Source organism: Rosa chinensis, chromosome 5 (assembly GCF_002994745.2).
Source record: "Rosa chinensis cultivar Old Blush chromosome 5, RchiOBHm-V2, whole genome shotgun sequence".
NCBI classification, from domain to species: Eukaryota; Viridiplantae; Streptophyta; class Magnoliopsida; order Rosales; family Rosaceae; genus Rosa; species Rosa chinensis.
In genome coordinates, this window is record NC_037092.1 from 13,176,030 (window position 1) to 13,191,052 (window position 15,023).

Consider the following 15,023-nt stretch of genomic DNA (forward strand, 5'->3'; position numbering starts at 1 on the left):
AACCTAACAATATTTTGGGTTTCATGAGTACGACTTACACACTAATTGTTGTGTAGTTGTTTGAGAGCACTCCAATTTATTTGGATCCAAGTCCATCACAAGAAAGTACGTTAAGGCCAAGATTGAAAGAACTGATTAAGTCTAACTTTCCGTATCAGGTCCTTTCTTGCAAATACAATCTAAATCTACAGTGGAGAAAATGTTTCTTTCACGGCCCACAATTTGGTTGGAACCGCAAGTCGGTATATCCAGACACAAAACATAGCCAGAAGGATATCTGAAACCACTGTGCGACAACATAGTAGCTGGTTTGTTTTTGAGAAGACAACAACTCATCAGTATATCCAATTATCCATCCACAATCTCAAGCATCAAAGAGCTTGCCGTTTCACTAATAGCAAGTATTCTTCTCCCACATTTTCAAGTTTTGAGCTTGAATCTCAACGCTAAGAGGAACTTGTCATCTCAAGGCAATTATATTCCCAACTCGATCTTAAGGGGGAGAATAAACATGACCGTCAATATTAGCACGGAAGAAGCCCAAACGCTTATATGGGCCTCATGAATCAAAACACGTCACCCCAAGATCTTTTTTCTTTTTGAAAGGTCACCCCAAGATCTTAGTTGGTCAATTTTTTTTTTCTTTTCTCTTTTCTAAGATGAACTTGGTTTGGACTAGCTAGCTTCTGGTTATGCAATTCTTATAACAATCAGGAAAGTGCATCAATTGTTGGAGCGAAGTTGTATCTAGGTAATTCTGGAACATTCTTTGATATAATCTTGTTTTGAGTAGGATTAAGTTTTCTAGTAGTCTTAGATTTACTTTTTAGCTGGAAAGAAACAATTTCCTTGTTGTGCAAGGTATGTAAACCCTATAAATACCTCCTATGCGAGAAAAAATTCTCAATAAAATCTGTTCTCGGCTTTGTAAGTCTTGGGTTGTAAGTTGCATATTAACACAAGCTTCATCATCGATCATGGCCTCGAAGCGCATCTCAAAGGAGCTCATGGATCTACAGAGGGATCCTCCAACTAATTGCAGCGCCGGTCCGGTGGCGGCTAACATGTTCCGCTGGCAAGCGACGATTATGGGACCCCCTGATAGCCCATACGCAGGAGGTGTATTCCACGTCAACGTTGACTTCCCTTCTGATTATCCTTTCAAACCTCCCAAGGTTTCATTCAAGACTCAGGTCTTCCACCCCAATGTCAATAGCAACGGAAGCATATGCCTTGATATCCTCAAAGAACAATGGAGTCCAGCCCTTACTATCTCTAAGGTGTTGCTATCGATCTGCTCGTTGTTGACAGACCCGAATCCTGAAGACCCCCTCGTGCCGGAGATTGCCCATATGTATAAAACTGATCGAGCCAAGTATGAAGCAACTGCGCGTAGCTGGACTCAGAAGTATGCAGTTTAATTAGAGAGTATCTTAGGGGTGGGGGATGGTGTTGATTAATTTTTTTCAATTAGAGAATCAATTTTATTCTTGCTATTTTTTTATGAAAAGGTCTGAATAAAAAGATGCAATGCTGGTGTTACTTTTATTCTTTGATGATGTTGGTTTAAACAGTTTTATTTTCAATGGGATTATACTTCAATTGCAATATTTTTACCTTTTCCCTTGAGAGAAGTGAATATTGACGTCTTTTTTATTTATTTTATTCAACAAACATAATATTCCAAACAAATAACAAAAGAGTACAAATTATAAACAAATTAAGGTTGGATCTTGAATTGCTCGGAGAAAATCCTAGTAGCGTCAGGTTACTAGTTTCTTTGTGCTTTCCTTTAGGTTAGCTTTTTGTAGGTGGCTCTAAGGCTTCCTAAGCAATGATGCAAATCGATCATGTCCCTCAAGGGTGATCACTGTGTATTGTTAACAACAGATTCGTGATTGTGTCGACGTGAGACAAGCAATATGATTTGACATGCAGATCAGTGAACCTTCATTTAAATTGAACATGATGGGTGAAGAGGACATGAAGATTTTGAGATTTAACAAGTACAGGAAGATAAGAGAAAAGGAAAAAAAAAGAATAGATGGGGAGGACATGACATGGAAGAGAAGCAGTGGTAAAGAGGGAAGAATAGTGGGCAAAGGGGGATGGATAATCTGCTATTGCAAGAGTAGGAAGATTTGGAGGAGGGGTTTAGGGAAGAAAAGAAAATAAAACCAAAAACTAAGCAATACCTGCTGGTGGAGAGGAAAAATTTCGCATTAGAAAAATGATAAAAGATAATATAACTTATTACACTCAATTGTACTGAGGCATTTTGTGATTAAAATCCAACACTTAATGGGTGATTAAGTTGTGACAGTATCGGTACAATGGTACACCACATGCCACGCTTGTTGCTATTTAACAGGATATTAGAGCGGATCCCTCTCCAATTATCATGGACCCGATTTGAGTTCATAAAATTGGTCATCGGAAAGATTCCAATTAGATCATTACCAAGTGTCTGATGTGGCTTTTGGATTATTACTTGACTAGCCAGGTCTCTAATATGGGATTTGTACCCAATTTCTAATGTAGAATTAGATTTGTTAAATGATTACACGTGCAGACGTAGAGTTAGGTTAAACATGATGGAGCGTGTTGAAGAGACAAATCAATTGACGTGAAGGGATGTCTTTAACAGAATATATCATTTCTTGTTATGGAGTCCACAAATGCATTGTGGATACTGTTGTACGAACGTTGGATGCTAGAAGTTTGTTGAAGTAGTTCAACACGTTGTTGTACATAGAACAGATTATGGCACCATCCGAGGTATTTATGTGAGTCCTCAAAATGGGATGATGCTGAAAATAATTTTTATCCAAACATTGATGAGCCGTGTATTAGCAGACGTTACACACACACACATATTGAGAGAGGATCAAGAGAGGATATCCTTACTTTAAGAATTTGAGGATTTTTACTATTTTACACTAGTATATGATCTAATTCAATGATTTCAACCGTTGATACTTTAGATTCCTATGCAAAAATTATGTCTACAAAAAATCACACCATTAACCACATTAAGCCTTGACTTTTTATCATGCACAAGCCCTAAAACATGAACCCGTGCTATCCACGAACTAGGCATGGCATTTTGGGCCGAATCATACCGTCGGTATACCGTACCGACCATATACGCATACATACCATATGCTTATCTGACATTTTGGGCCGAATACTTTAGATTCCTATGCAAAAATTATGTCTACAAAAAATCACACCATTAACTACATTAAGCCTTGACTTTTTATCATGCACAAGCCCTAAAACATGAACCCGTGCTATCCACGAACTAGGCATGGCATTTTGGGCCGAATCATACCGTCGGTATACCGTACCGACCATATATGCATACATACCATATGCTTATCTGACATTTTGGGCTGAATCATCCCGTCGGTATACCGAACCGACCATATATGCATGTATACATACCATATGCCAAATGTTACATATAATTTTTTTGCAAGAGAGAATTTGATCTCAGCCACCAGACCACAAGTGATTCTCAACATGTAATGTCCAAATTTTATATTTATTCACTTATGGGATATAACTCAAGTGAGTAGACCCCTCACGACCTCACCTTCTCTTTTCCCCCTTTATACTCTCTATCTCTCTCTCTTCCCTCTTTTCCCGTTCTCTTCCTCTCTCTATTCTTTCTGTTTCTTATTCCAGATTATCTTCCTCTTGTTTTTCCTGATAGAAGCTTGGTTATGGGTCAATAGCTACTTTGATTCTCTATGTAAATATGAATGATGGTAAATTCCTCTATGGTCCAATCTCCATTCTTTATGTAAGCTATGATCTGAGCTTTCATTCTTAATCTGCCATATGTGACTCACTTTTGGTTTCTAGATCTTCCCCTCATAAAATCCTCAAATCAGCATAATCAGATCTTCCTCATCTCCATCTACATCATCATCGATTTCCAGTTCCGGCTATAACTGAAATTCGAGCCGAACTTTCGGTATACCGATATGTCGGTAATAAACAGTGGCGATTCGGCTTCAGTTACATATTTGGGAAGCCGACCAAAATTGGTCGGTAGCCGGTAGTCTGAATTTGTGGTTGTTTCTTACCAAATCTAGCCTTAGAGCAAGTGCACCCGTAGTCAAGAAAAGGTAAAGTTAAGAAGTCAAGAATTCGACCAGTCAAGTTACTATTCACTACCACTGGACATGGGTTTACACCCGTTGTTTTTCTTGCCCGGTCAATACTGTTCATTATTATATAATTTTAGGGGGTCTCGAAAATCGACTTTTTACACATACATAATTTGGGAAAACTTCCTTCATGAAAGTTATAGAGATCGTCGATACGATCTCGTGCATACATGGAACGCAATATTCGGAGTTCGTATGAATTTATTATGAATTTTTGAAATCTGAAAATTTTCTATAAATAGCAACAACAAAAAAAATTATATTTTGTTTAAAAGGACGAAAATTTTTCATTTTTTCATTCCCCCCCCCCCCCCCCGGGCGGTTCTCTCTCTCGCAGCAGCACCAGACCCATTGTTTTTCGTCCGACCCGACCCGGATTTTTCTCCGTCCTCCAGCGTTCTCTGGCCAAGGACCCGGCCCCCCCCCCCGAGGTCGCCTCACCTCCTCCTGTAGCTCTGTGGCGTCAAACCGCCCAGAAGCTTCCCCTAGGCCGAGATCGAAGCAACCCAGCGGAGCAAATCGTCCGGCCACGTGAATCCTTGCGGCGCAGTGGAGGGTCTGGTGATGACGTCGCCCACGATCATTGCTGAGCTCCTCCTCACGTCAGCCACGATCAGGCTTGGAAACCGCTGGCATCTGGGCTTGACCGATCAGGAAAATAGTCATGGCTGTGACTTATTTCTTGGCAGTAGTCAAGAAAGGGTTGGTTTTGCCCGGGCAAAAAACCACCGGTGGAAGGAGCAAAATCCATCTCAAGGTCATATAATCAGGTTTTTCTTGACTATGCCCAGTCAAGAGCAAACCAGTGGACTTGCTCTTAGGAGTACTAATAGTAACGGACCGTCAACCATTCTAAAGCCCTACATAAAGGACACTATACTTTTAAAAAAATTACCCCACATGCCATTGACAATGACACGACCCAATTTCAGTTCTCCTAACTATCCATAATTTTTCCTTTCAAAAAAAAAAAACTATCCATAATTTTTCACTTGTTTTCATTTCAGTTTCAATCAAAATTCAGACTTCAAATCGATTGTTGAGCGAGGAGGCGATCACCGTCGGTGAAGCAACAAAGTGAGGCTCCGAAGACGCTAGGGCCATGAAGGTCAGCCTATTGTGGGTAAGTAGCTTAGATTGATGCCTTGAAGGTCAATAGCCTAAGAAATTTCTAGAGACTGAGGGTCAATAGCTATAGTCTATGATTTTTGCCTTTTTTGGTTAAATTTTGTATATCTCTTGTATAAGGATTTCCAGAGCAACCACAAGTTCACCATCGATCACTACCTACAGTCCCATTGGAGTGGTTAGCTATTTACCACTTTTGCTCTGTGATATGTAGAAAGTTATGGTTTCAAATCTCGATTGATTATATTAGCTCATATACTAATCCTTGTAATTTGTTATCATTCCAGTCATGGATTGCGTTTATCATATATTTAGTGAAAATTGAAGTACCAAGTGTATTTTTTGCCTTAGTGATGCATATATGGAACTGCCTAAAAGCAGAATCTGTGTATTTGTCTAACCTGATATGTTATTTCTAGCTTTATCCATTGTGTTTTGCTGGAAATTAGTTGCCTAGGTTATGTATGTAATTGGTGTAATGCTTATCAATTTGCAAATTGATTCAATTATAAGCTTCCTCTATCGATTTTCGTTTGTAGCTTCAAAATTTCTTAATTTTGTTAGGCTCTCTTGTTTGTGATTAAGTTTTTTTTTATTCTTATAAGCTATATTTGTATGTTGAGTTGTGGAAGAATTTATAAATTGTAGTACAACTTCTTCTGGGAAAAAGTCAGCTTACTAATGGTTTACTAATCCTATTGGGGGTCAATAGCCTATTGAGGGTCAGTACCCTATTAAGGTGTGCTTCAATAGCTTCAGAATGTCACTAAAACTGTTGATTTCTAGCATCGTCTATAGGTTTCGATTGCTTTGAAACTGTGGGATGCATTATATGATTTCCTTATAGTTTTGTTCTTTGTACAGTATGATTGTGTAAATACACAACATGTGAATTTCATGTGTTCTTTTTTATCAATAAATTTCTGAGGGTCAGTAGTCTACTGACAATATACTTATTAAGGGTCAGCAGCTATAGTTTATGATGCTTTGCTTTACTTTGTGTTCATGCCTCCTTAGTTTTGCTTACTTCGGGTCAATTGTATAAGTAATAATGCCAGTGCATAATTGTACTGGAAAACAGTATCTTTGTGTGAAATAATAACTAACACAACTTTCATTTTGGAAAATAATGCTTGAAAGGTGGTGGACGCATATCATCACATGATGCACACATACCTTCAGAGAGAGTCAATTGGACAAACCTTACAAAACATATGGAATAGAGCTTGAAAGGGAAACAAACGGAAATGGGAAAGCGAATGCTAGCTAGAGAAGATCCTCGATCATGAAGATAGCTCAATTTTAAAGTAGGTTGAGATTCGAAATAACATGAGCGACAAAACAAAAGATTTAGTGACTGGTTTAATGCTGAAGTTCAAAGACGTAACATTATCTTTGAGATACTACTAGGTAGATTGCAAGATCTATTAATACTTCTTTCCACATTTAACTATGAAACACAAGATGAAGTATTAAAAGTGTTTTGTAAAGTATATAAGTTGCTCACACTCATCATAACTACTATGCAAAGTACTATTCTTTCATGCTATTGTGGGGCGATAGATTTGACATAGCTAGTTTTATGACACTGAAGTGAATTAAGGCTATCTCCAACCGAAATGGCTAAAAATAGCTCTGAATTCTTTACTATTTATAGATATGACATCAACCGTCCCCAACTCATCAAGGCTAAATTATAGCTCTAAAATATATTTTAAAAATTTGGATATGTTATATATATTCTTATTTTTTATCAGATTTTTACTTATAGTAATTGAAATCATTTTTATGATAAAAAATATTTTTCCGATTGTACTTTTCAAATTCCATGTGTTGCTTCACAAGCAATGTTGTAGATTTCTTATACGATTTTATATATGTGGCATAGGTTATCTTGATGGAATATTTTTAAATTCTCATATATGACTTCGAGACCATGTGTTTCGTGTGATTCATTTGTGAAATTTTGAAATTGATATAAAACAAATTTTGGCATGGTTGCATCTTTAAAAAAAAAAATTTCAAAACCAACAACTATATGTAATAATAAAAAAATTAAAAAAACTCAATGGCTAGATGACGTCAGCAACGGCTAGTTGCTGACTTCATGCATAGGTCACAACCCACACCTAAACATGAGCCTCCCCTTTCTGATTTTTTTTTTTTAAGGGCTAAAAGGCTATTCATAGGACTATATTTACCCCTTTGGGTTGCCATTTAGCCCTAACATTTGACCATTTAGCCCTTAATTTGCTAGGTTGGACATGATTTGGGCTAAAATATAGCCATTTAGCCTTTTATGAATGTGGGTTGGAGAAGGCCTAAGAAACTGATTCTTCGTGAAGGCTCAGTTGGTTAGACTAACAAAGTAAAAAATAAAAAATAAAAATTAAAGCTCTGGTTCACACAAAGAAGAGAATAGCTTAAAATAAATTCAAAGGAAAAGAAAATTGCTCAAATGTGATAGAGGGGTATTTTCGTAAGGTATTATTTAATAATTAACAGAAAATTTAAAAAGAAAATGGCAAACAACCGCACAGGCCTTTGGTTATCTGCTCGAAATTGAGGAAAAAACACCTTGCTCACTAACCTTGGTATAAAACTATTGTATGTATTGGTAATTTGCTAAGGTATATACCTATTACATAAGCGTAATTAAAGATGGAGCAAGTCTTGTGCAGGGAACCACCCTACCCGACCCGGCCATCTTTGATATCAATGATATTACAATTTATGACCTCCACGATTTATTATGCAAGCTAATCAATATGTCACGGCTTACCTTCAAATCATAATTAAGCCACCGGAAATAAAATAAAAGAGTGACCAAAATCTTAATAGCAGACAAACCAGACGATTGATCTTCATTAAGTGAAAAGGCTTTCCAAGACAAAGGGGCCGCAACGATTTGAGCAGGAAGATCTCCCTTGTGTAGTGCCGCAATTCAAGCTTTGTCTCGAGTAAATGACTTTGTTGGAGTTGATAATTAGATTTGTACACAAATTTTTGGTTGACATCATACTTAGCATGCTAGCTAGCTAATGCTAAGCGTCTTAACAAACATCTAATAATGACTCAGCAAAGTGAGCACAAATAACAAACTGTCGGTTTGGAGAATCACTTGCCATGCTTGTGTCCCCAGTGGCCCTTAAGAAGTCGCCAACCACCCATGCATGCAGCGATTGGCCGGTATTAGAGGCCAAAACCTACACCTTCAGCCTTTACTCCCAAACAGGATCCCTACTCTCCCTAATATAAATTATAATCTTATTTCTTTGACATCTCGTCTCTTAGTAGTAGATTAAACGAACTAAACAAACACCAAGCACCCGTTACTATATTAACCCTAACTAATAACTAATTATTGTGCACACAGAGCGGCATGAGTACACTACAAGAATAAAATGGAGTAGTATTATTCAAGTGAGTATGGCTACACTCATCATTCTAGTTTACAAAGTCTTGTTATTGAAATATGGTATTGTGAATTTGTGATTGAAATTGCTGATTTTTCATTATCATTTAAAGATTATCTATATAAAAATTCAACTAATTCGGAGGTATTTAGATGTTCAACACCTAGTTGTCAAATAAGTAATTTATCATAAGGTGATGTTAACTTCTGCCCAAGCCAAACCACCCTTAATTTAATAGGATAGTTTTTGCCTTTTGGACAACTAATCCTTCCAATTTTTCTCAAAAAAAAAAAAACTAATCCTTCCAATTAGATAAATTTTCTGCAGACATTGCTAGATTTGTTTATAACCATCTTTGGCAATTTGTCTCTTGCTCATACGTGTCAATCTATCACACCAAGTTTAATTGTCACCGCCGCTCCCCAAGACCTAAAACAAACACCAAACACGTTAGCATTATTAAACAAACTCTAATTAGCTTAATATGCATATACCATATGACATATAGTACAGATTACAAGAATTAAAAATACGAAACCCTTGCTTAAAGATTATTCCTCTCTGTCCACACCATCAGACAAATCAGACTATTTAAAATCATAAAACCCACGATTCCCATATTCAAATAATTTGGAATCAAACAATACACTGTTATTAAACAACTAACCCTAATGATTAAAGTAGTAATTAGATTAAACACATGATTAGGACACCAATCTCTTTGTCGGGGTTGGTCATCAAAGTAATAAAATTAGAGTGAGGTCAAAGAATTGGAGCAAAGCCGAGGGCCGGGGACAAGGACATCAGTGACTGAGTGGTGAACAATGTTCATCACGATCATATGTTTTTGTTTATTTCTTTTCTTTTCTCAGAGATTTTTGGCACAAAATCGATCTACAGCTTCCACCTACCGTCTTCAATTGACGGTGTCCCCACTGGGCTAGGCAAAAAATATCAGCTGGGGATTTCGTTCGTGCATCTATTCTAAGTACGACTCTTTTTGCTTGAGAAGACAAAATGAAATACATAGGATGTTTGGCTATAATTATTTAGATTGATACTTTACCTAGCTGAGCGTCGGTGGACGTTGCGAATTTATGGTTAAGGAAGGCGCGCCAGAGGAAAGTGAAGCATTGTCATAGATCTGGAGATTAATGCCAGTAAGCAATAACAAAGCTTTTCTTTGGATCGACTTATTTGGACGAACATATATACGTTGGGACAACGAACTTGGAAGCAAGCTGGCTTGCTAGCTTTGATTTGTGGTCCACAAGTTCATATAGTAATAATAGAACTATTGTTGCTGCAGTTAAAACGCCAGAAATACTCTATTTATTGACATGTTTTTTTTTTTTTTTTGGACAAAGTATTGACATGTTATGTGATAGAATTGTAATTCTTAAAAGAAGTACTTGTCTTCGAATTTCGAGTATTGATTTGTACATAATTTGAGTAGCTAATCATATTTTCTTAAATCTTTAGTGGCACATTGCCTAATAAAGTAGCTCAAAGCAAGCAAATATGCATTTGATTCTTCTTCTCACCGTAGAAAAGAATTCTTAGATCCGAGTGTTGCTAGGAGAAATATTTCTTTTATTCAGAAACATTATCCTATTAATTAAAACATGCATAAAAAAGAATATGAACTGTTGCAAACTATAGGAGGGAACTCGTGCGGCAATAAAGAAACGAAAGTAGTATTGGTAGTACTACTTTGAACTTTAAGAGAAAGCAAAGGGAATAGAGCATAGACTATTAGCAAGAATCTTTGGGATGAGAGGAGCTAACCATTGGTACTAGCTTACTTTAGTGCTCGACAAAATATATGGTACACATGACTTTATGAATTAGGTCAAAAGGAGGCTGGCCGGATCATCGTTCTAATTAACCAATTGGTGGGAACACTTAATTAGCTAATTAACTTTATCACCTCAATTTGTTTTAGGTGGTTGGAGGAGGTCTTTCAATCTTTCAACCATATATGTTCACGTCATGTAGATTATATTTATATGCTTATCCCACCATAGGTGTGTTCTCTTAGCTAGTGTTTTATAGCAAACTGAGAAACTGTAGTGGATTACTAATATATTTTGATCTATCGGTAGAAATTAAATTAATTTAAATTTAAAAATATAATTTTAACTGATGAATGTAGATTTAACGGTGACTGATGACCAAAGTTTTCTCCATGAATTAGTGACTGAAAATTACTACTCATAAGCCCCATCCTTCACTTTGCTTTGGAGTTTTTGAAGATTTGTAGCCACAGATTTGAAGAATTGATATTTGAATATGTTAAAGAATCATATAGTGTACGTGCTTGATGCCACTATGCTTGATATCTACAATTCATGGAAGGTATTTAAATGACGAGAGTGCTAATTATTGCCTTTTGGGATTTGAGTCATTAATTTGACTAGTCTAATTCTAACAGATATATCGCCTCGTACATGTACAACTCAGTAGCTAGTTAGCTACAAGCTCGGTTGGGTACGTGACCCAGCCAACTGTAATTGACAACATCAACACAATGTTAGCTATCATATCTCCCTTGAATGCGTATCCATATCCAGAGAGATTTTCTTATCTAGTCACATATGATACAGTCATGACAAGTCGGCCGATCAAAATTTTTCTTTTTAGAGACGAGATGAAGAAAACTCTTGTACTCTTAAGTATCAAATCAAAAACGCGATGCTTGACGATTCATGAGTAGAGTGACTGTTGAGTTTGGACAATGACCTTCAAATGTTTGTGGCCGGTTCAAATATGTAAACTTAAGTTTATCTAGCTAGTTTCACAGTTTCATTGAGTAATAATGTTCGATCTCTTATTTAATAGTCTAAATGTGAATCATTTGTATAGTCTGATAACAAAACATTTTTATTTTGGCGAAATTACTACTTATGTTTGAATGGTTGATGCATGAATCTCCAAGCAAAAGTGGGAGAAATTCAAGCCACAGTAGTAAATATTCTGCACACTAAATGTCGGTACTGCTAACCGTACATGCAGTTGCAGATCGAAGGTGGTTGATTGAGAAGGCGAAAATAAATCGAAAGAATCATACGAACACCCACATGTTATGAGGCCCTACAAAAGATTTTCAGGTTTAACCATCACAGGATTCAGATTCACATCTGCCTGATATCAGATATATGTATTAATTGTACGTACCTCTGGTTCATATAGTACGTATTACTACTATTCCATGCAACTTGATTCATCAAAGACCAATGGAATTAATGCTTTGGGATCAATCACCAGGTCATAGTACTCTTTATTAGGCTCCACGAGATATATGACGGTCCAATATCTATAATCTATACTTGCCCTACACAACTAAATCATAAAAAGTTAGTTCATCAATCTTTGGTTAAGGAGCTATAGCTGGGGTTTCAAACTTTGAATAGAATATGTAAAAGCTAGCTGGTGTGAAATTTGAAAGAAACATGGCGCTTAATTAGAAGTAGAGGGTACTTCTGGGGAGTGTTTTTCCAGAAATAAAGAGACAATGAGAAAGTAAAGGGAAAGTTGGAGACTCGAAGGTTCAAATATATATAAAGCGTTATAATTGCGAGGGGGCTAAGTTCTTATAAAACAAGTCCCATCCCTTCCATAAATTGAAGAAGATATTCTAATTCCATCGGTATCTTCTCCTCTTTAAGCTAGCTGTCATCTGAGAGGTGAGGTAGTTAGGTACCATGTACAATTTGGTACAAGGCATCAGGATAAGATTATTTATGGCGAGCTCTAGCTAGTACCTTCAATATTCAATAATTTCGATCTTCTTCTCATTATTGGCGTCAAGTTTTTTTGAAGTAAAGTCTATGCATGGCTAAAATGTTTAAAAATTGATCAAATTAATGTTTTTCTTGATCTACATCTATATAGAGACTGTTTTTTTTTTTTTCCTGGGATCAGGGTTTGATTTCTGAATTCAAACCCTAATATAGGAAATTCAAGGGATTAAGGAAAAATAGGCCACAAGCAGGATCAACATTGTCTTAGAATTAGGCGAAATTGTGGTGTTAGCAAATTAGAGTCGTAACTTTCTCGAAAAAATTATAGGTCTTTTAAACTATATCTCTGAAATTGTATACAAGAGATTTTAATTTGTAAGTCCACATTTTTCGATTGTGTTGAGAAGAATTCTCATTTCTCGTCCATATTCATCCATTGATTTAAGTGGCCTGATATGGCTATATCAATAAAAGTTTGAGTGAGATTATATCATATCCATAAATTTAATTAAATGTGATTATTTTCTCAACTTCGACCATTGTTCTAGGGTTTGACCTCTGTCTCTCACTTTCTTACTTTCATTAGTTCGTTCCTCACAAAAATGCTTGAGATCCCAAATAATTATACCAAATGATGTGGCAGGTGCCATATCATCAAACTATTTTTAGCATGTATTCTTATGTTTATTTTTATTCTTTAAAATGGAAAGATCAATAATTAAAAGTTATTGTTGTTTAATTAGAAAAAAAATGTATATGATAAACAACAACAAAAGGAATGAAGAACCCTAAACCAACCCCTTAAATCATGGAGACTTTAACACTCAACTGTAGGAAAAGGCCATCAACCAAAACAGAGTAAATAGAATACAAAGTTGTGTATGGCTTAATTCATTAGTTCATTGATAATTGAATAATGATCTATTATATACTGTTAGTGGTGGTGGGTTTCATCCTGCTGGAAATTGAGATATGTAGTGATGGAATAAATGAGAAATGGTGATTTTCAATTGATGGCCAAATCCATCTCTACTGGGTTTCAAAGGAGTTTCAAATGAATTTAATATGAATTCTTATATGAGTTTTTTGCACCAACAGTGTCTGAAGACTTGAGTGACTGACAATATGATACCCGAACTCACAAAGTTATCAGAGTAATACCCAGACTCAATTTTTTGTATCAACGTGGTACCTACTTCAATTTTTTGTCACGGTGCCGTCAATACTGATCACGTGCGTCGGACGTGAGTAGCAAAATAAGGACAAAAAGGACTTTTCACTCCTCCACCCCCGTTAGAATCAAATCCACCAATCCAATCACTGTAATTCTCTCCTCTCTCCCTTCCACTTCTCTCTCCCATCATCGGAGACCACCATTCCTGGCCACCAGTTCACGGCACCGCCACCACCAAGCGATTCAGGACCCAATTCCGATCAAAACCCAAGAAGATCACTGCCATCCACCTCCACCAGCCTCCTCAAGCGACCATCAAAGTAGCTACGGCGCTGCTCCCCATTTCTCATCGAGTTTCGTCCATTTTCTTAACACACCACCACTATCAGCGTGCTCAGAGGAAGCCGGACATCAAGATCCAGAATCCTCGCCGCCGACCCATCCTCAGAGGACTCTGGCTTATCTTCTTTGTTCTGGTAATCCATGCTGGGTTTCTCCAATCATTCTTCCCCAAATCTCGAATCCAGTATTTCTCTAGTCTTTCGTTAATGTTCTGAGTTCCAATTTCACCGTAATGGAACATATAGAGACATGGTTTCCATCAGCGCCACCCTGCAAATCCTCCGAAAACGACGACGCTTTGTCTGACCAAGCACTCAAAACGTCGTCGTAGTCTAGCTTCAACATCAGCCCACACCCTGGATCCTCCTTATTCGGACTCTTCTCCTTTGGAAGCAACTTCGCCAGCTTCGACTCCACCACCGATAGCTTCTCCATTGAGCAGTGACGAATTACTCATGCTAGTGGGTGGAAGATGGTGATGATGAGCTATTCGTGGAAGTGGTGGCATCAGACGCCGCCGTTCAAATCATTGAGACTAGACTTAGGTGTCCCGAGCCTGAATGCCCCGAGTCTGGGTGTCCACCGAAAATGGAGGGCCTAGCTATTATAATGATGTTTAGGGTTTGGGTTTTGGATTTGATCTGTTTCAAGGAAGAGGACGATGAATAAGAGAGAAAATTTAATGAATTGAGGGCAAAGTAGTATTTTTGGCCTTATTTTATGAGTCACGTGCGACGCACGTGGTCAAATTGACTGCGCCGTGACGGAAAATTGAGGTAGGTACCACATTGATACCAAAAATTGAGTCTGGGTATTACTCTGATAACTTTATAAGTTCGGGTATCATATTGTCAGTCACCCAAGTCTTCAGACACTGTTGGTGCAAAAAACCCTTCTTATATTGTTAGAGAGAGAAAGAAATAGTTGTACTATTATATATACAGTCTCCCAGATTTTATGTAATTTCTTTGCGCTATTCTCTAGATTTCTTTGCTCTTTTGATCTTGCAGATGTGGTTGCTTGATTTGTTTGAGGAAGGGCG

General features: G+C 37.2%; 1 protein-coding gene and 1 long non-coding RNA gene across 2 annotated transcripts; both read left to right on the plus strand.

The window, feature by feature from the left end:
- The first annotated feature begins 850 nt into the window (after nucleotides 1-850).
- LOC112167419 (ubiquitin-conjugating enzyme E2 11) lies at nucleotides 851-1,610 on the plus strand. Its single transcript, XM_024304438.2, has one exon. The coding sequence runs from the start codon at nucleotides 888-890 to the stop codon at nucleotides 1,419-1,421; it is 534 nt and encodes a 177-aa protein (XP_024160206.2). The 5' UTR covers nucleotides 851-887; the 3' UTR covers nucleotides 1,422-1,610.
- Nucleotides 1,611-5,197: 3,587 nt separating this feature from the next.
- LOC112201797 lies at nucleotides 5,198-6,855 on the plus strand. Its single transcript, XR_005800708.1, has 2 exons — nucleotides 5,198-5,301; nucleotides 6,447-6,855. It is a non-coding gene; the product is annotated as an uncharacterized LOC112201797 (long non-coding RNA).
- The last annotated feature ends 8,168 nt before the right edge of the window (nucleotides 6,856-15,023 follow it).